At 38.3% G+C, this 21,421-nt stretch overlaps 3 protein-coding genes across 13 annotated transcripts in view; 2 read left to right on the top strand and 1 right to left on the bottom strand.

The window, feature by feature from the left end:
* The window catches only part of LOC119650792 (sodium-independent sulfate anion transporter-like), a 51,663-nt gene extending 48,811 nt beyond the window's left edge, over positions 1 to 2,852 (top strand). For all 9 annotated transcript variants that reach the window (XM_038053918.1, XM_038053922.1, XM_038053923.1 and 6 more), the window contains 5 exons: positions 43 to 281; positions 345 to 1,110; positions 1,201 to 1,503; positions 1,568 to 1,713; positions 2,272 to 2,852. In XM_038053918.1, coding sequence (XP_037909846.1) covers positions 43 to 281; positions 345 to 1,110; positions 1,201 to 1,503; positions 1,568 to 1,713; positions 2,272 to 2,607 — 1,790 coding nt within the window. In that variant the 3' untranslated portion in view covers positions 2,608 to 2,852. The remainder of the gene's footprint in view (positions 1 to 42; positions 282 to 344; positions 1,111 to 1,200; positions 1,504 to 1,567; positions 1,714 to 2,271) is intronic.
* A 3,399-nt stretch (positions 2,853 to 6,251) lies between these two features.
* Positions 6,252 to 20,401, top strand: LOC119650795 (trypsin alpha-3-like). 3 transcript variants are annotated; one of them, XM_038053929.1, is made up of 4 exons: positions 6,252 to 6,397; positions 19,413 to 19,753; positions 19,843 to 20,082; positions 20,160 to 20,401. In XM_038053929.1, the coding sequence occupies exons 1-4, from the start codon at positions 6,271 to 6,273 to the stop codon at positions 20,349 to 20,351; spliced, it is 900 nt and encodes a 299-aa protein (XP_037909857.1). In that variant the 5' UTR covers positions 6,252 to 6,270; the 3' UTR covers positions 20,352 to 20,401. The 3 variants fall into 3 exon arrangements, with proteins under 3 accessions (XP_037909857.1, XP_037909859.1, XP_037909858.1); XM_038053931.1 differs by lacking the exon at positions 6,252 to 6,397 and adding an exon at positions 6,579 to 6,735; XM_038053930.1 differs by lacking the exon at positions 6,252 to 6,397 and adding an exon at positions 19,194 to 19,344.
* Positions 6,429 to 18,710, bottom strand: LOC119650794 (trypsin alpha-4-like). Its single transcript, XM_038053928.1, has 5 exons — positions 18,568 to 18,710; positions 18,198 to 18,514; positions 17,852 to 18,112; positions 17,605 to 17,792; positions 6,429 to 6,721 (listed from the first exon to the last, which is right to left on the bottom strand). Exons 1-5 carry the CDS (start codon positions 18,614 to 18,616, stop codon positions 6,622 to 6,624), a joined length of 915 nt encoding a protein of 304 aa, XP_037909856.1. The 5' UTR covers positions 18,617 to 18,710; the 3' UTR covers positions 6,429 to 6,621.
* Positions 20,402 to 21,421: the final 1,020 nt, after the last annotated feature.

Here is a 21,421-nt window from a genome sequence, read left to right as displayed (position 1 = left end):
TTAGTTTCATATTATATTTCTAGCTCATGGTTTGTATTTTAGTTGCAGATGATAAATCATCCTCAGAAGATTGCATGCCTACAGTTAACAGATGGTTTAAGACAAAGGCCCAACAAATTTTCCGAAAGAAAACGCTTTATAAACGTTTACCAATTCTCAACTGGCTACCAAAATACAACAGTGAAGATGCTGTAGGCGATTTAGTTGCTGGTTTCACGGTTGGTTTGACAGTAATTCCACAAGCGTTGGCATACGCGGGAATAGCAGGATTACCAGCAGCAGTAAGTTGATAATTGTCCGACAATTCTTACGAGTAAGTCTTACAGTGATATTATTTTTTCCAGTATGGGTTATACGGATCCTTTCTTGGTTGTTTCGTTTACATTTTTCTTGGATCATGCAAAGATGTCCCAATGGGGCCCACTGCCATTGCATCACTTCTGACATTCCAAGCAGCCGAAGGAAATTGGCAAAAGTCAGTCCTTTTGTGCTTCCTCTCTGGCCTTGTTGAGCTGCTGATGGGCATTTTTGGCCTGGGTTTTCTTATAGACTTTGTTTCCGGACCCGTAAGTTCAGGATTTACCAGTGCAGTTGCGCTGATTATTCTCACATCACAAGTGAAGGATATTTTCGGAGTTAAGGCATCCGGAAGTACATTTATCAACACCTGGTTGTCTATTTTCGAGGACATACATAATATTCGCCTGGGTGACACTATCATGGGCTTGATTTGTATTATTGTACTTTTGGGCATGAGGCTTTTGGTACGAGTTAACATTGGCCCTAAAGACGACAGTGAGAAGTCTTTATGTCAAAAGATTATTACAAAGTTCATTTGGCTGATTGGGACTGCACGAAATGCTGTACTTGTCGTAACTTGTGGAGCAATTGGCGCCATTTTCATTGATTCAGGAGTATTTAAACTCATTGGAGAGATTCCTGCCGGATTACCCGACTTCGCACCTCCCCCGTTTTCAATTACGCCAACAGGAAATTCTACTGAGGAGAAGGCACTCAGTTTCGGAGACATGGTATCTGATCTAGGATCGGGAATTGCGGTTGTACCTCTAATTGCGCTTTTAGAGGATATAGCAGTTTGCAAGGCATTTTGTAAGTATAATAATTATTTATATATTTCAAGGATATTATGTGAACTGCAGCCCTTTCTCATATTAATCAATTAATTTCATAATTCTATAGCAAATGGAAAATCGGTTGATGCTACCCAAGAACTTTTAGCAATTGGTGCATCTAATATTGCCAATTCCTTTGTTAGTGGTTATCCGGGAAGTGGAGCTCTCGCTCGTGGTGCGGTGAACAATGCAAGTGGAGTTCGGACACCATTGGGAAATCTATACACCGGAATGTTGGTGATATTGGCGCTTTTGTTCTTGACCCCATATTTCTCGTTCATACCAAAAGCGGCGCTTGCGGCAGTTATAATTGCAGCTGTTGTTTTTATGGTTGAAGTTAGGGTTGTTAAACCAATGTGGAGGAGCAAAAGTAAGAAAGTTTTAATTTAATGGGCCTGGGGTTTATTTCTAACTATTTTTATGTCTTTTTTCAGAAACTGATTTAATTCCTGGATTTGCAGCTTTTATTGCATGCTTGGCATTACCTCTTGAAATTGGTATTTTAATCGGAATTGGATTGAACATTCTATTTATTTTGTACCATGCTGCCAGACCTAAACTGAGACTTGAATTTCTGACGGTGAGTTTGAATAGTTGTTTCTTTTCTTAATTAATGATAAGTCAATTATCTAGAATTAAACACAATAACGATTGGTTATGCTCTCTATAATTTTTTAGTGGAAATCCACTCGTATGCCTTCAATATTCTACGTTTTATTATTCATATATACAGTGGCACGTTTTATGCATTTATTCGCCTACAATGATTAATTGAAATAAGTAAATTGATACATATGATATCCGCTATTATGAGTTAATGTAGATCTAATTGAGGTACAATGATATACTAGTTAAATGACAATAATTTTTTTCGCTAATGAGCAACAGATGCATTTCCTTTCCACGGCGTTATTAACATACCAAGAAAATCGAAGGAAGGCATTCAATGATGTAACCACACATTAACTATGATCATTATTGTAAGGGTAGGAGTGCTACAAACTGGGAGAAGATCACATGACAAAATTATATCATTTCTAGTCAATTGAATACATTTCACCATGATTCATTTGAATAGTTGATAAAATAGAAATTTTATTGAATAACAAATTCATTCTTCAATTTTGATATTTTACAGACACAAGACAACCACAAATACTTAATGCTGACACCTGATCGATGCCTTATTTTCCCCTCTGTTGATTTTGTTCGAAATACTATTAACAAACACGGTTTGCGGTCAACACTACCTGTTGTCATCGATTGTACACATATTTACGGTGCTGACTTCACAGCTGCGAAAGCAATTTCTACATTAATCAATGATTTCAAAGAACGAAATCAATTGATTTTCTTTTACAACGTTAAGCCAAGCGTAGTACAAGTTTTCGAAGGAGCTCAGTTGAAGGACTTGAAACTGCACTACGATTTCGACGCACTGGAAATGGCTATATCGGCTAACGATAAACAGTAGTTATATGTAGAGATTTAAGTGATATTATTATGACAGTATTATCTAATTTATTCATGTCTTTTATGAATGCTTGCTGATGACATTTATTTATTTATTCCCGAATGGATAAACTATTTATAAGTTTGTAAGATATTGTGTGTAACTCCTAACGTAAGATAACAATTAGCACTCGTCTTGTATGTTAGTTTCAATTTAAGGAAAGTTTTGAACTAAACATTATTTACCTCAATAAAGATGACCAATTCGCCAAGTTTTTTTTTTTTTATTTCAATCAAATATGATTCATCATCATCAACGGCGCGACAAGCGGTATCCGGTCTAGGCCTGCCTTAATAAGGAACTCCAGACATCCCGGTTTTGCGCCGAGGTCCACCAATTCGATATCCCTAAAAGCTGTCTGATATCCTGAGCAGGGTCTTCATATCATATATTACCCTTATAGACTTTCCGGGCTGGATCATCATCATCCATACGGATTAAGTAACCTTCCCACCGCAAACTGTTGAGCCGGATTTTATTCACAACCGGACAGTCATGGTATCGCTCATAGATTTCGTCGTTATGTAGGCTACGAAACCGTCCATTCTCATGTAGGGGTCCAAAAATTCTTCGAAGGATTCTTCTCTCCAACGCAGCCAAGAGTTGGTAATTTTTTTTTGCTAAGAACCCAGGTTTCCGAGGAATACACAAGGACTGGCGAGATCATTGACTTGTATAGTAAGAGCTTTGACCCTATGGTGAGACGTTTCGAGCGAAACAGTTTTTGTAAGATGAAATAGGCTCTGTTGGCTGCCAACAACCGCACGTGGATTTGATCGCCATAGCGGTTGTGATTTTCCACCCTAGATAGGGGAAATTTTCAATGGTGTCAAAGTTGTAATCTCCTATCTTTATTGTTCTCGTTTGACCAGTGCGATTCAATGCTGTTGGTTGGTTGGTTTTTGGCGCTGACGCTGCCACTATGTACTTCGTCTTGCCTTCATTAATTTGCGGCCCGAGATCTCGCCCCGTTTGCCGCTTGCTCGATCTAGATGAAGATAGACTGTATATCTTGGGTTGTTTTCCCCATTATGTCAATATCGTTTGCGTAGGCTATTAGTTAGGTGAACTTGAAGAGGATGGTGCCCTTCGCATTTACGTCTGTATCGCGAGTCAGTTTCTCCACGGCCAGGTTGAAGAGGACGCATGATAGGGCATCCCCTTGTCTTAGACCGTTGTTGATGTTGAATGGTCTTGAGAGTGATCCTGCTGCTTCTATCTGGTCTCACACTTTAGTCAGGGTCAGTCTAGTCAGTCTTATTAATTTCGTCAGGATACCGAATTCTCTAATGGCTGTCTACAGTTTTATCCTGGCTATGCTATCATAGACGGTTTTAAAGACCTGCAGGCTCAGGACTTCATTTGTCTAGATTTAAGGTAGTAGTCTGGTAACTTGGGTTGAAGAAATTGCAGAATTGTTTTTGCTTAATTTGAAACAATAATATTTTAAGAATACACTTTGAAAATTTCAGACCGAAATTCGGAATACCTCCGGGGTTCTAATAATCTCATAGAAGGTTTAATTATAAATATGAGTTTACATTAATTAAAATGGACTACGTTTGGGAACTTCTTAAAATTATCGGTACGTGCCATTTTTGAGCAGACTTTTAAGTGAATTGCGAATGGCATCGTAGTGAGTCGTTCCACTTATGTCTAACTTAGTGTATTATTTAATGCTTTTTAGAATATGGTGGACTACATTCACCGAAATTGTTACTTTGTTTTTCCAATTTTATGGGAATTTCATATTTCACAAAGTAACGACAGACAGCATCACGTTACTAGTTCAACTTTGGTCATTTTGACATTCAGCAAAATGTGATATTGCTAAATATTAGCTTCCACACGGTAAAAACTACTGAAAATACCTAAAAAGGTAAGTAAGAGAAAGTACTGAAGTAATGATGAACTTCAAAACGGACTAAATTGAGTACTTTTGGTATTAAAAAGTTAAAATTGTAAACGACCCAAAGGCTTGATACGTCAGATGTTGTTTTGGGAGCCTTTCGACTCCTACCGTTCAACCCCTCGACTAAACAAGTCACTATTTTCCTGGCACCTGTTGATTTCAATATATATAACTTTTCAATCAGTTTACCAGATTGGCACCAGTTGTATCTAATCGATGAATAAAGAATCTGCAACCAGGAGTGTTTAACTAAAGATCCGATAGCTTAAGCGACACCAATTTCGTGTTTGAGAATGGTTTAGTCATCTTTCATATAGGTTTTCATGACGCTTTATTTAAAGATAACAGAGACGTGTTTCGGAGACAACATGTGTCCTTCCTGAGCGCTGGTTTTGTAATAATTTATTTCACTTAACTCTATAGCCTTATATGCCCTAACCTATTAAACCAAATAACGTGGGAACTAGTAATTAATTACTTTTTCTGAAATTATAATACCCCCTTAATTGCTTATACTAATTGCCTGAAATAACCTAGATGAACAGTTGACTATATCGGTGTTCAACAACCTGGCGTTATTCTGTTGAAATATTTCCAGACTTTCTGCGGCGTCTAGTTTGCGGACTTTATTTATTTTTTGTATAATATCCATATTGTCCCAGGAAATGTTATGGCCGCTATCTGTGTTTTGCGATTCTATGTACCATGCTGTGGAATTTATGCTGGTATGAATGGAAAGAGCTGCTAGGAATGACTTGTTTGGTGGTTGTGAGCTTCCTGAATATATCAGACTGGAAATTTTTCCCGTTTCTAACTTTTTTGATGTCCAGGAATGGCATTTCTCCCATTTGTTCAGTCTCCATGGTGAATATAATATTTTTATGGAGTTGATTGATTTTTTCTAGAAATCCACGATGACTAGTACATCATATCTAACCCAAAAAGTGGGCATTATCCCACGCTGTTCCATTAGTTCCTCTACACCTGGTATAAACATTCCACTTAGTAGCGGGGAAAATAGGTTACCCATTGCCGTGCCTCTAGTGGTTTTGTAGTATTGCCGTTATTTAGTTTCTGAAGTGCCCAGTCTTATCTGCTTTAAGTTAAAAACTGGTATAGTTTTTTAATGATCCGCTCTTCTCTATTGTGTCGTTTATTTGTCCCTTTACTGTATTATTGAATAATATTTTTAACAAGAGACCTTGCTTTCTCCCGATTATCTTTTCCCAGAAACTTAATGTCTCCGTCGACATCTATAATCGTATCTTCGACGTTCTATTTCAAATCCGGTGTCGCATAGTTCAATCCTTTATTCAATAAAATCAATTCGTCATCTGGAAAAACTTCCGACGATTTGTTAGCTACAAAGTCTGCTACTGAGTTGACTGCTACGATTTTTCAGTTTTGCTTTGTATACACCTGCTAAAATGTCAAAATATGTAGTTGTTTGTAGTTGGCTACCGCGCTACTGCAATATGGTATAGGCATGCCGCGTCGCTGCAGTGGTGTTGTATCGCGTAGCGTATATGCGGTCGTACCTTCAGAAATGAGTTGGTAACCTAAACCTTTCTGAAGTAGGCTCTTTCCAGAATTTCAACTGGGCACTCAATTCTAATTTTATGTCTCCAATTTAAAGTGATGCTGCCTTCATTTTTATCACCTTACCTATGTGCAAGTATTCCAATGTGGCCATTTCAATTTAAAAAGGCTTTATGGAAGAGGAAGAAAAATTTTTGAAAATACTTAATATTGTTCTGGAATTATCATTGGCAAACAGTAAACACCATCGCAAAGCAAGAAAACACGAAATGTTTGAAAACTTCTCAATATTTATTCATTGTGAGTTTTTCAAACGTCAAAGCTACGCATTTTCTTTGTTATTTAAAATTTTTCCAGTACAATATATTCATTCGCACCTGTGTTAACTCATTAAAATAGTGACATTTGTTAAAATTCAAATAATATTGTGCATTCCGGGCTGCTAATGCTTTTGTCAAAAATTCCAAAACAATGCATTTAACATGAGTTCGGTATTGTGGGTTCATTAACAAAGAATTATATTACTAGTTTGAGGATCCAATGTCGTGCTCCAATAGATTGCTTAGCAAAGCAGTTGTTACAATCAGCAAAAGAATTCCAAATCGCTTGTGGGACCCAGATGACCTGAAACGAAAGTGGTAAATACTTATGTATACACTTTTTTGAGGTGTTTTATTCGAATGTTGCTTTATTATTCAATATGTTAATAATATTCGTTTTTCATAAACGATCTCTAGGATATCTTCATTAATTGTAATTGGATGAGGTGCAGAAGCTGTCTTTTCTTGTTTACTGTCTCTATGGTTCAATTATACTTTTTTGTTAAAGATAGGTTGCAGATATTTGCAGGGGGACAGACAGAAGGTGAATCCATTTTAGGAAGGATTTTTATCAAATAATGAAGGCTGTATTCTGATCTTAATGTTGGACGATAATATTAGTATATATATGACCTATGCGAATGGCCTCCATGATAAAAATATTGCGCAATTACATTTTAACCGATCAGTAACGAACATTCAAATTAGACAAGATTCGTTGTTATAATCAGCAGTAGATTTGGGGGTTATACATGTGTATATACACATATATTATCTGAGTATAATAAAAAGGCGAAAATGTTGACCTTCAATCGTATGGACTTTGCATCATCAATCTCAAGTACGAAAATATGCAGAAAACAGAAGGTGGTTCAGGCCGCCCTAGGCGGGGCAAATTAGACCATTATACGTTCGCAAAATGCCATAATACCCTATAAGACACTGAGTTCAAGGTTTGTCTCTAGAGCTAAGGTATTTAGCAATGAAACGACGATCGATAAAGTCATATATCAACTAAAGTGGGTTATTTAGAAAACTGTATTTCGGTCTAGGGGTAAAAGAGTGAAATATTTAGAGAGGTGCGTTAGGTGAGTTATGTGCTACTCACGAGAAAATCTTAATCACTTAATCTAAGAACTGAAAGGAAATTGTAAATGTGACTCATGTAGGGGGGATTTCTGCTTCACCCTCTATTAACCTGTTTCGAGTCGCCTGGGAATCCATCCAAGTGTCTAAATCCTCCTTTTCCCTACAGCATAACAATTTCATAGTTCGTCCTATTTCCGGTTTGTCTAACACAGAACCTTATTAGACTCGATTCAATGCCTTTCTAACGGTCAGTCTGCCTGTCCGTCTGTTGAATCGATTCAATATCTGTCTGTCCATCTGTTACATATGATTTATTCGGAAACGGCTGTACCATTGTCGCGAAATATGGTGAGTACATGCGGTCTATGAATCTTTAGATGCAACAAGTGGCGCCATTTTGCTTTAAGTTTTAGGGGGCTCCCCATACATGTGAAAAGGGGGTGTATTTTTTTTCCCGAAATATTGTCATATGCAAAAAACCACTTCAGAGTCTAAGTATCCAAATACATCCCATTCCGATGCTTGCTCAAATAAAGTTAATTATAGCATAACACCATATATTGGAAATTTACCCAAAAACACCACTTAAGATTATCCTAGAGAAAATTCATCATTATCAGTATTAATATAATATATAATTTTGGAAAGTTTGAAAAAATGAAACAATTATTAACAAAATTAGAGAAAGGTTTTGTGTTTCCCTTGAATTTATTGGAATCTAAGGCGTGTATAGCATCATGATCATATAAAGTGATCTCATGTGAACGGTGGAATAGGACATATCAAAGAACATTTTAAATTTTCACCAAAGTACGAATGGAATAAATTCATAGGAAATTTCTCACACAAGATGAATACATCTTTATACTCGAAGCGTTCAGCTTCCGGTATTCCGACTTCACGATCGGGGATTTGGAACATTTTGGGTACTTGAGGTGCCAAATTTATACGTTTTGAAAATGAGTAGCTAGTGCAAGTGGTCAAGGCCAAATTTTAAGTACTTTTTTCCTATTTCTCGTATCGAACCATTTTCTTCAAAGGCTAAAGGCAAATCGTACTATAAAAATATCGAAAAATTGTAAGACCGCTATAACCGTTGTATCGCCCTCGAAGGCAACTATCTTCTTTTTCTTCAGCCTTTGTCCCGTTCACAAGCGGGGTTGGCTCGTCGTGATCGGTTTCGCCATTTGGCTCTATCGAATGTCTGATCTGGGTGCAATCTCGAGGCTTTCAAATCCCCATCCAGCGTATCAAGCCACCGTTGCTTAGGTCTGCCTTTTGGTCGTTTACCATCGACTTCGATGTTCAGACCAATCTTTGCAAATGAATTCTCGTTTGCACGAATTGCGTGACCATACCATCGAAGACGCCTCTCTCGCAACTTTTCCACGATCGGTGCAACCCCATAACGATCGCGGATATCCTCATTTCGGATGTGATTTAAACGTGTGACGCCACTAGTCCAACGTAGCATCTTCGTCTCCATTACCGCAAGACGCTGTTCATTGTCTTTTATGGTCGGCCAACACTCAGAACCATAGAGAGCGACTGGACGGACGACATTGCGGTAAATTTTAGATTTGAGACGTTCGTTGATACGTCGATCACAAAGGACACCAGTTGTGGAACGCCACTTCATCCAGGTTGCGTTAATGCGTGAAGCAATTTCATAACGCAGCTCTCCATTGGCTGATAGCGTTGACCCGAGGTATTTAAATCGCTCAGTTCTGGGCAGATCACTGCCGCTGACAGTGATTGTGCCTGTTTCATGGGGATCGGTCGTCAAAAATTCAGTTTTGTTTAAATTCAATCTGAGACCGTGTTGCATGAGGCGATCATTCCAGTTGCTCGAGATCATTTTTGCTATCAGATGCTAGGAAAACATCATCTGCATAAAGCAGTATGTAGGGCGCTGGACGTTGGATATCCCGTGTGACGGTGTCCATAACAAGGACAAAGAGGAGTGGTGAGAGGGCACTTCCTTGATGAACTCCAACAGAGACACGAAACGGTTTTGATACACCCGCCATACTTCGAACTTTACTTTTCGGATCGTGGTGGAGCAATTGAACCCAGCGCACGAGTTCTTCTGGCACGAGGTGTTGTCGTAAAGCATACCAGATGAGTTCGTGTGGTACACGGTCAAACGCTTTCTCTAGATCCAGAAAAGCAATGTAAAGAGGGCGATGCTTTTCACTGTGTTTCTCCGTGAGTAACCACCTAGCGTGTATTGCGGCAGTAGTTCTGCAGTTTTTGACAAACCCGGCTTGATTCACGGTTATTTCAACGATTCCGTGAATATGGTTCTCAAGAATGTGTTCCAAAATCTTCATGGTATGGGAAAGTAACCGTATTGGACGGTAATTTGAACATTCTGCTGGATTACCTTTATTTTTCCATATTAGAACTGTGGTACTTTCTTGTCAATCAGGTAGTGTTCTACCTTCTTGAATAACCCGATTGAAGAATTCGCTGAACTACAGTGTTGGGTCCCAGCTCTTCGCTTTCCAAACCTCAGATGCGATGTCGTCAGGTCCTGTTGCTTTCCCCGATTTCATTTGTTTTATTACCTCCTCGACTTCAGTTGCGCTGACTGGTGGAACTGCTCCAAATGTCGGCAATGATTGTAGAAGTGGAGGATAAGCAAATTCTTCAGTTGAAATCTGCTCGAAGTATTCTCGCCATCTATCCGTTGCGGCTCGACGGTTGGTAAGCAAATTACCGTTCTTGTCATTAACACAACAGAAGTGTTCAATATCCTGTGTGCGTTCATCACGGCCTTTAGCAAGTCGATACAGATCTCTCTCGCCATCCCGAGTGTCCAGTTTGTCGTAAAGATTTTTGAAATGGTTCGCTCGGGTGACAGCGACCGCTTTCTTTGCTTCCCGGTTGACATTCTTATAAATTTGCCAATTAGCAGGCGTTTTATCGTCGAGAAATTTGTGGTAGAGGCGTTTCTTTTCACGGACCTTCATTTCAACATCATCATTCCAAAGCCAAGTATCTCGGTTGATGTACCGCTTACCTGGCTTGGTGACCCCGAGGGTTGCAGAGGCCGCTTTGTGAATCATGTCTTTCATTTGGTTCCATGATTCTTCCACATTCGTAATGGTTGGCAATCGTATGAGTGAGACCGTTTCTTCTTTCTTCTCACCAAATCGCCACCATTTAATGTGCGGCGAGTCAGTGCGTTCCTCACGCTGTTTTATCGGTGGCTTAATTCGCAGGTTGGCAATCAACGGCCGATGTTGAGGTGCGATGGTCTCATAGGGAACGACTTTGCAATCAGTGACAGTGGTAAAATGTTGGCGTCTTATGAGAATATAGTCGATTTGCGTTTTATTGTTCCCACTATAAAATGTGGGAAGATGAGACAATCGTTTGATGAACCATGTATTCATAAGTACAAGGTCATGGGTGTCCGCAAAATCGATTATACGCTCGCCACCTTCATTGCGCGCTCCGAACCCCTTTCCCCCATGGCACCTGCTATCGTCTGCCTTTTCACCCACAGGACCGGGGCCCGTCCTGCCGCGTCGACTGTGGTGGACGCCCTAGCATTTCTCCGAGGCCTGTGACTTAATCCGATCATCATGTTTGTAACGACATTCTCTGCATTTTCTTGGTCGACCTGTCGCGGGGCCTGTCACCTAGAGAGATCAGGTAGGATTTAGCATAGTAGAATAACTATACCCTATTTATCTCTTTCCCTGATCTCAGCATTTTATTTTTGTTTTACTGAGGATAGTACAGAGTACGTTGCCTCAAACCCTCCTCCTTTACCTGGGCTTCGGACCAGCATACTATGTTAATAGCATGACGGAGTTCCCTCGAAGGCATATATATTAAATGATAAAATCAAATTTCATAAAAAAATGCTTTCCTATGTTAGTCCACGAACTTTTTAGCACATCTGGTCCTATGTACAGTGCGATCATAAATGATAGAACCACAAATAAAAAATATCTAAAACAAAACCCTTATTAGTGCCTGTCTGTCAGTGAGTCCGTCTGTCTGTTTGTCACATCTACTTTCCTCAGAAATGGTAACGCCGATTGACACTAAATTTGGTGAGAGGGTAAGGAGTGTTATCTTTCTACGTTGTGCGTTTAAGGGGGTCTCATACATGCAAAAAGGAGGTGTACAATTTGTTTCACTAAATATAGTCAGGTTGGGTATCAAATGAAAGGTTTTGATTAGTACTTAGTGGGTATCGATTAGTACTTTCTTCAACGCACCCTTGCTCAAAAGCTATCAAACCGAAAAATCAGCAAAAAAAATCATGAAGCTGCCTTTATATAACGATGTCTGCTCAAATCAAATTAATAATAGCATATTACTGTTTTTGGGAAATTGATTAGAACCGCGCTCCCCTCAAGTTTACTCTATAGTTATAAAAATTTGCAGTAATGTAGTAAGAGACACTTTATTACCAAGGTTTGATCAAAATCATACTATTACTGACAAAGTTCCAGTAGCGTGCAAATTTACTGCAGCCCAAAGTACAAAATATCCATATTAAACTAAAGTAAGTAGTCTGGCATTACGGGATACCTACCTATAGTTTTGCACTCAAATATACTCAACAAACAAACAGAACCTTTCATATCTTGTAGTTACTGTTAGAAATTTTCAATTACATGCATAGATAATGCACTCATCCTGAATTTTTTAAAAATCTGTTAATCGTATCACTTGCAGCATTCATTCATTTCAAATTGTCCATTATCTTTTTTTTTTTACCTTTTCCGAACTTTAAATGTAGAAAACAATAAACACCATTTTAAAAATTTAATTGGCTTCCCACTTTTGATAGCTTAGTTGGCAGCCTAGAAACAAAATGCTTAACCGTTCAAAAAAATGATGTCCCATACCCTCTTCAACTCATGAATATTGTTAAAATGGCAGCAATCATCGTAAATGCTCTGAACTGTGACACCTCATAGATTTTCTATGGGGCTTAAATCAGGAGAATATCAAGGCCAACTTTTTTAGTTATATTAACTGCTAAATCATGCATAAGCATTAGCTTAGCCGACCGAAACCGCCTCAAATATGAGAAGAAGTCATGGTGCGAAATTTCTAGAAAGTCTTCAAAATTAGTTTGGGTGCTGATGAATGCCAATTTCCACTTATAGAATGCCAAAACTGCTGGGTAAATCATCACATATCCGGCACCAAAATTGGGAATCGTAAAATAGCGCCGTTCTTTCAGCAAATCATGCCAATAACTGGTAAGTACGTCTGAACCGTGAAGGCGAGCCTAATTTCATTAGACCAGTCATTTTATATATTAAAAAATTAAAAGTAACAAGTCGGGAAACCGGAAGCTGGACGCTTCAGGTACGAAAGGTTTTGTGTATTTCTTAGTACGTAGCACGTAATATATGCATATATTATGTGAGAATATCCACTTTCGGATGATATTGGCATTCATAGTCTTGAATTTGCAAAGAAGCGACAACTTTGACGTATTATAACTTTGTTAGTAATAGTGCGATTTCCACCAAACTTGGTAACATCATGCTCTATGTTATATCCTATATTGCTGCGAAATTTCGTAGTCCTGGCATGAACTTAAGGGGGTCTTGCAGCGAATTACTGAAAATTACAGTAATATACTATTATTAACTTTATTTGCGCAGATATCAGTGTGGAAGGTATTTCGGAGCCCAGGGGGCCAGGCACCATATAGTGGCAGCCTCCTGATTTTTTTCAGATTTTTCCGTTGGGTAGTTTCTGAGAATGGCCCCCGTAAAGTAATGGTCACTTTCAACCCCCCGCCCTCCCCACCTTTTCAATAAATGTCAAAACTAAGACCGGTTTCGAAAAGTACTAACCGAGACCTTTAATTTGATACCCCACATGACTATATTTGAAAAAAAAAAAATTTACACTTCCCTTTTGCATGTATGGGGACCCCCCCTTAAATCTATCATTAAAAGTTGTAACTCACTGTATGCGTGAGCGTTCACAGTTCCCAGCTTTCCACCAAATTTGGTGCCAATCGCTACAACCGTCTCCGAGAAAAATGCGTGTGACGGACAGACAGACAGACAGACAGACAGACAGACAGACAGACGGACAGACAGACAGTAAACCGATTTTAATAAGGTTTTGTGTTTACACAAAACCTTAAAAAGGGCATGGTCCTACCAAGTTTGGTAAAAATCGCCCCGCAAATTTAAGACTTTAAATGTCAGTAGCACACAAAAGTAGATACTCTGTCAGAATATGTATATGCATATACAGTGCCGAAAATAAAAACGTACTCAAAACTTTTAGAGATGTTTTTCCTTCAAGGAATGCATTTCTAATCTTTACATTATCTTTTTATATTTCTTTGTGTAATTTGTATGTGTAATTTCAATTTTTGAAACAAACGCTTTCATCCACTTTGGCCATTTTCTTCAAATTTTTGGTTGGAAAAAAAATTGCTCAAAGTAATTTTTCCAATTTATCGGTACAAAAACTCGTTCAAAGGAATTTTCCTAATTTATTGTTGATTTATTGTGTCGTTAGAAAACAACTGGCCAAGCAACTGAAGACCTTTATCGTTAAAATGGTGCAAAAAGGACCTAGCCAGAGAGTAGCTACTAAGCATCTCGCCATACGATTCCGTAACATGAACACGGTTGCAAAAAGGAGGGGTAGCGAAGAACCGATGAAATCATCTGAGACTTAGGGCCATCTTTTTGTCCGTATTGTGTGAAAACATTCATTTAAAATGGCGTCCTCACGTCGTAGATAACCCCGACAATTCGTGGAAGTTAGGAGTCATGTCAGATACAGTTAGAAATATTTTACGGTGGACAATGAAATGTGTTTTTTAATATCCGAAAAAATGTGAAGTGACAGTGCACGTTAAATGGAATATGAAAGGATGTACCACCGTGTCTTATGGTTCAATTAATCTAAATTTGTGTCACATACCAAGTGCCAGTGGTCAAACATAGAGGCACATCTACGATGGTACGGTCTAATTTTTTTCGTAATGCAGTTAGCCCAATATTTAAGGTTGTGGGTGTAAGGACTGAATACTGTAATTTAATATCGGGGACTATCCTACCTAATTCTTGCGATAAATTGCGCCACTAGTGGGTTTGTATGCACGACAATAATTGAAGCTTTCTGCTTGAAGGACGAAGAGTTGGCTACCGGACAACCAAGTAATCGTCCTTCAATGGCCGGTAGAAACCCCTCACTTGAATCCCATTGAACTTCTCCCGGAAAATTAGGGAATGAAATTTCAAAACATTAACAAAAAATCAGCGCTGTTGTGAAGTTATTATCGTGAAATGAATTTTTTTTAAAAATAGAAATTAGACATCTTATTCTACATAAACAAGTCGGGAAACCGGAAGCTTGACGCTTCAGGTATAAAAGGTTTTGTGTTTCCCTATGTGAGGAGCATAACGTAGTTCTCCATTGGCTTATAGCATTGACCCGAGATATTGAAATCAATGGCAATGGCAGTAACCTGCCCAGAACTGAGCGATTTAAGTATCTCGAAGGGCAGGTTACTGCCATTGCCAGAACTCAGCCATTTAAAAATCTCGAGTCAACGCTATCAGCCAATGGAGAACTGCGTAATGATATTGTTTCACGCATTAATGCAACCTGGATGAAGTGGCATTCCCCAACTGGTGTTCTTTGTGATCGACGTATCAGCGCACGTCCTAAATCTAAAATTTACTGCAATGTCGTCCGTCTGCCACTCTCTATAGTTCTGAGTGTTGGCCGACTATAAAGGGTAATGAACGACGTCTTGTGGTAATGGGGACGAAGATGTTGCATTGCACTGGTGGCGTGACACGTTTTGATTACGTCTGAAGTGAGAATATCCGCGATCGATATTGGTTTGCATCGATCGTGGAAGAATTGCAAGAGAGGCGTTTTCGATGGTGTGGTCACGTAATTCACGCTAACGAGAATTCAACAACCAGTATTGATCAGAACATCGAAAGCAATGGTAAGCAACCAAAAAGCCGGCCAAAACAATGGTGGCTTGATACGCTGGATGGGGATTTAAAGGTCTCGCGATTACATCCTGATCAGGCATTTGATAAAATAAAATGACGAAACCGATCACCACAGGCCGACCCCGCTTGTGAACTGATGGCTGAACAAAAAGAAAAAGATGTGAGGAGCGACGAGTGACAGCTTCGTGTAATATAGCTAAAAATTCCATTGCCCTCTATTTTCTAGAAAGCGATTTAAATAAATCATTTGATGGAAAGCCCTATGTTGTTAACGGTCAACCTCATACGCTTCACGCTCTCAGTTTAATATTATTAGCGAATGAAAACAATTTAACCAACATCAAATATAAAAAAGGGCTAGGGAGAATTAGATTCTTCTTGAATGGAATTTTAATATTTCACTCGAATTTCAATTATTCACGTTAATTATGACGTCAGCATCTTATTTGTATGGCTTAGGATGCTGTTATTTAGCACGACATTGATAAGTTTGAACTGCTATAACTTTCCCAATAATAGTTGGATTCTCATGAAACTTTGCATGTGTATGCACGAGGCTGTCCTCTCTCGGTGCACACTTAGAAGTAACTCAAGGGGAGTTTTTTAGTCAATTTCTAAAAGTTGATAATATACTATTAGTAAATTTTTTCAGCAGATACCGGAATAGGACATCTCTCGAAGATTAGATTTCACATAAGTGTTTTACACAAAATCTTAAAAAGTGCTGCAGATAAGTAGATTCTTCATAAATGCGACTTTAAGATTTGACGCGAATGTCAATTATTCCGGGTAATTATGACGTCAGCATCTGATTTGCATGGCTTTGGAAGCGGTAAATTCGCGCGAAATTGCTAATTTGAACTGCTATAACTTTGGCGTTAATTGCCAGATTTCTACCATGTATATACGAAATATTGTCTTCTATGCTGATACAAAATTCGGAAGTCCTAGGATGAATTTAAGGGGGGTTTTCCAGTAAATTTCTAAAAAGTAGTAATATACTATTAGTAAGTTTATTTGAGCAGATATCGGAATGGGACATATTTTGAGGCCGAGATTTCATCTAGGTGCACCACTCCGATTTTTTCTGGATTTTTAGGTTGGTTAGTTTCCGAAAATGAGTCCTGTCTCACTTCAAGTGCGTACATTTTGACTCATTACTCATGCACTTTGCAATTTACGCCAAAACCAATATCGGAAAGTACAAATCGGGACCTTTCATTTGATACCCTACACAACTATATCCGGTGAAAAAATTTTTGAATCCCCCCTTTGTATGTATGGGGAGCCCGCCTTTAGACTCCACCTAAATTTATGCCACTTACTGTATGCGTGGGATTTCATAGTTCCCATCTGTCCACCAAATTTCGTTCGGATCGGTTTAGCCGTTTTGGAGAAAAATGCGTGTGACAGACAGACAGACAGACATTGAATCGATTTTAATAAGGTTTTGTTTTACACAAAACCTTAAAAATGTCTCAAATTTTATATAAACATATAATATAAAGAGTAAAGATGCATTCATTCTTTTTGAACGAAATACACCTCGAAATGTTTTGAGCAGGTTTTTCCCGGCACGGTATATTACGTGCTAGGTACTAATGGAACAAGTATTCACTCAAATGTTTCTAAATAAAAAAAAAACACACAATCTTTCATACCTGAAGCGCCCAGCTTTTGGTTTTCCAACTTGTTTAGTCTTCGAAACTTTTACCAGTCACTCGTGAGGCGTCGACTCACCACGAGGTCTGCGGCAGCCCTTTGTTGAATTTGACATTGAATTCAACTTTTTTGTTTTCCACGATAGGTTGGGGTTTGCGGGCGACCAGAAGATTTTGGTGTTCCGTAAAATTTGGGGTTAGCCAAAAATTTCAAGAGAGTATAGGATAGTATAGGAGCTATTAAAGGCGAAAAATGGATTCCAGTAGCGGTACACGTAATCGCTGATAATCATGGAACGAATCTAGGAAAAGCATTCTACCATTCCTAGGATAAACTAATGGCAGCAATACATCTACATACAGGTTGGAAAATTTTGAACTGCCTTGATAATTTAAGCAAGGATACGGACCCCGTTATTGACTGCACTGTTTCAGTCTACAAACTAATAACTTACCTATTGTTTGATGGTGGGGGAGTTGGGCCAGCTCTTGGAATGTCACTTCGCCTTAATTGTTGTCTTATCCAATGGTTGTACATTCTGACCTGAGTAAAAACGCCTGGATATGTATTACCACAACCGGCACCGAAGGACAAAATCCCTGTTAAATTTCCATTGCAATAGAGGCCAGAACCTATGTCAGCCTAGATGACGGAATAATTTATGAATATCTTCCAGACCACAGATAATGTACGCACCTTACCTCGCAAATAAGACTATCACTAGTTGTCGTTCCGGCACAAATCATTTTATCTTTTATCTCGAATGTATACTCTTCATTTTGGTTACATTCAATTCTATTAAAGATTGGAAGTCTTGTATACGAAAGCTCACTTGAACTATCATTGCTGTCAAGGCCAGCTAATAGACAGGATGTTGAATCTGCCACGATTCGCGTTGTTAGATCTGCCTTTGACATACTGGGTTGCAGGATTCCAGCTTCCAAAGGCAAATCTGTTGCCAGCTGAAATTGAGATTAAAATTCACTTTCAGATTGTTCCACCTTCACTTTTTAACATCATATGTCCCAGATTGCACATCTGACCTACCCTAAGTACTGCAATGTCATTCTCTTTCGAATATGGGTCATACTGTGGATGTGCATAGATTGCAGCAACATTAAGGTCAATTAACTGAGGAGTAAGGGTGGATGCAGTAAGATTCCACTTCCCGGAGACAGTTACAACATTTGGACTTAAAAGTTCATTGTATTCATTAAAGATACAAGTGGATGCTGTGAGGATATGAGCTGAATCTATAACTTCACCCCCGCAGGTCTTTCCATTAGGTAGTGAAAGAATTACATGAGCTGCGAACTGACCATTTGTGATCGCGGTTCCATTTATGAGCCCAGATGCAATTTGTCCTGCAGAAAAAATTTTGTTATTTGGGAACTTTCACTTTAGTTGCTTCACAAACCGTACAAACTAAGAACGAACATGCACAACGTTTGTTGGATGAAAGCCATTTTGAATAGGTGACTTCTTGATTTGTTTAGCTGATTCCTAAATATTCAACTGCTGACTTCACCACAATTTTGAGTATTCTCCTCTTTGGTTAGGCTTTATTAAACTTGTCGCGTTTTATCAAGAAAATGTTATCGTAAACTACGTACAAATCACGATAGTCTTGGTGGCGAAAAAATGTAGTGATTAACGGCTTAATAGGATTACAAAGAGATCTGTTTTGCTTTTTAGGATGTTTGATTGTCAATTTGATACTGATTTCAATAATTGGAACATATGAAACTCCGTCGTAGTTTTCGCAAAAATATCTATTTTAATATATAAAATAAAAATATTTCAAATTAAATCTATTTTAAGAACTTAGATGAAAGCCAACCAAACGAAAAGGTGGTAAGGGGAAAGAAATGGAAAGGCTCATTATAGATATTTTTTTATTTCACAGAATATATTTGAGGTAATTAATGATGAACAGAAGTCCTACCAGGTGGTATTCATGTTATTGGGTTCTTTATATCTACGTATATGTGAAATAATTTCAAATTGGATGGCGAAACTTAATCAAAACATGTAATCCTATAAGTAACAATGTCGATAAGAGTGGCTTTCCGTTTTGGATTCCAACGAAACGGTGGAATCACAGTTTAGGGGACACAGTAGATAGAAGAGGGGCTTACTTTTCGCTGTGTTAAAAAAATGAAGTCTTGTTTTAGTTTCATTTTGATTTGTGCAAGTAATATTTCTTTCGACACATATTCCTTGAAGTCAAATATAATGAAACATATATCAATCTATTCACAGTTCTCACGACCTTCCGCGATGTTTCTGCTTATAAGATACCGACTATTATGGAAGGGACGCTAGCAGTACCTGGCCAATTTCCATGGATCGTTTTCATTGAAACTCCGACTGATATTTCATGCGTGGGAACTATTGTCAACTCTAAGCATGTGTTGACTGCAGCCCAGTGCGTTCTTGATGAAGAGGGAAAGTTGTGGAATCCATTCTGGTTCAAAATTATTGCTGGGGCGGTGGACTTGTACAACATATACCCTCGAGTTGTGTTCCGGAAATTAGTTGCTATTTATGTTAATCAAAATTTTAATCTCGTAACGCTAGAAAACGATTTGGCTATTTTACGGGTCAGTAATTTCAATTACCCCTATTTTCTTCACTACTGCCGTAACAACCTCTATCTATTGTACTCAAATTATAATTTTATTCATTAAAGGTTGATAAAGAATTTCCTGATCCACATAACACGATCGAAGTAGCTGAAATTTATCCCATGGAGATTGCACGAAATGCTCTCTGTCAATTCGCAGGATGGTCTCCATACACACTCAATAAACAAACAGTTCAACAATTCTTTTATGGTTCCAGAATTCAAGATTGGTCTGTCTGCCAAACTACAAGAAACTCAGAAAATTCCATTTGTGCCAAAAGTGTGAGAAAATCCAATTCTTGCCAGGTAAATATGCTAAAACTTTACCGATTTTTCACCAATTTTAATTTTCCTATGGTAATCCTGCATTTGGCTTTTCCTAGGGAAACAAAGGAGCCGGGCTTTTCTGTGATGGGAAATTGATTGGTGTGTTTTCGTATGGTCAGAGCTGCAATAGTACGGCAGTACCTAGCGTTTATACAGATGTTAGAAAGTTTCAGCCCTGGATGCAAGAACAGTTTATAAGAACTGATATACCAGCAGCTGGAAGCTCTCCATTATTAAAGAATTGTTAAAATTTTATTTGTATTTTTATGTAGAACAAGAATGGAAAAGTGATAACGAAGTTTGAGTGATATTCTTTTTGTCTCTCTTATAGTTAGGTTGGATACTCCAAATAACATATGTAAGTCGAGAAGTGCTAGTACAGCTCTCATTCGCGGAAAGTACTTCCCATTGCCTTATAAACAGTAAAATGGTTGTGATGCTTAGGTAAAACCCCAAAAAGTTTATCCTTAACCTTTGTTTCGTTCAGTAGCGGATTCGGTTCGTCGGGATCCAATGTGCATTTTTTCTGTCACAGGATTAGTCCGAGTGGACCCTTATGCCAATACCTGGGTAGCATATCTTACGTGTATCAAATGCTCCCTGATCCGCATTATTAGAGTCAACTGACGTCGGTTCGGTCGGTTCAAATAGGTTATATTATTCAACTATGCAACAAATTTAATATAGATAAGAGCAACAGTTTAAAGTTGTTCGTTTTGTCCTTTTTTTTAAAAGCATTCTATTATTTTCATAATAAATTGTATAATTCGCAAAACTGGTGACATCCATGATATAAAAAAAGAGTGAGAGGCCAGAGTTAGTCCGCCTGCGGGTTGTGAAACATCCTAACATCTGTTCCATTGTACCAAATTCAATCTGTGTTTCATTATAATACCTAACAATTCCTGGCTTTTTCTTTATGACTTCGCAAACTGTTGTATCTGAATGTATCGTAGGTAATAGAACAGCTTTTTGTTTTCTAGGAACATTGGAACATATTGTCACCTTCGCATGGAATCAAAATATAGTATAGTAGAAAATTCTTCATGATCTTCAGATAACTGCATCTTCACTGGAATATAATTTTCATTGTTTCTCAAGTTCCTACAATTGTTAGGTTGAATGATAAAAAGTCGCGCGCTCGGAAGACTGGCAAAAATAGAAATATTTCTACCGAATTGTTTATATGGTGTGATCTTTTAGTACTCCTTTACCTTGATTTATTTTGCGGCCCACCGCTAATTTTACGATATAAATCTGCCCTTTCAAGGGATATGAATTTTCTACATCGCATACCAAAAATACTTTGCTTGCTTTG

Source organism: Hermetia illucens, chromosome 3 (assembly GCF_905115235.1).
Source record: "Hermetia illucens chromosome 3, iHerIll2.2.curated.20191125, whole genome shotgun sequence".
In the NCBI taxonomy this organism is placed as follows: Eukaryota; Metazoa; Arthropoda; class Insecta; order Diptera; family Stratiomyidae; genus Hermetia; species Hermetia illucens.
Note: the sequence above shows the minus strand (reverse complement) of the source record. Positions and strands in the feature narration are given on the sequence as shown.

What these genes read in the sequence shown, in the direction of transcription:
- LOC119650795 (XM_038053929.1), top strand. Translation starts at nt 6,271, where the DNA reads ATGGAAGAGGAAGAAAAATTTTTGAAAATACTTAATATTGTTCTGGAA. An exon ending in CTTCTCAATATTTATTCATT is followed by an intron (nt 6,398 to 19,412) that starts GTGAGTTTTTCA and finishes ATCTATTCACAG; the next exon opens with TTCTCACGACCTTCCGCGAT. An exon ending in GAAAATCCAATTCTTGCCAG is followed by an intron (nt 20,083 to 20,159) that starts GTAAATATGCTA and finishes GGCTTTTCCTAG; the next exon opens with GGAAACAAAGGAGCCGGGCT.
- LOC119650794 (XM_038053928.1), bottom strand. Translation starts at nt 18,616, where the DNA reads ATGGCTTTCATCCAACAAACGTTGTGCATGTTCGTTCTTAGTTTGTAC. An exon ending in ATGACATTGCAGTACTTAGG is followed by an intron (nt 18,113 to 18,197) that starts GTAGGTCAGATG and finishes TCTCAATTTCAG; the next exon opens with CTGGCAACAGATTTGCCTTT. An exon ending in GTGATAGTCTTATTTGCGAG is followed by an intron (nt 17,793 to 17,851) that starts GTAAGGTGCGTA and finishes TCCGTCATCTAG; the next exon opens with GCTGACATAGGTTCTGGCCT.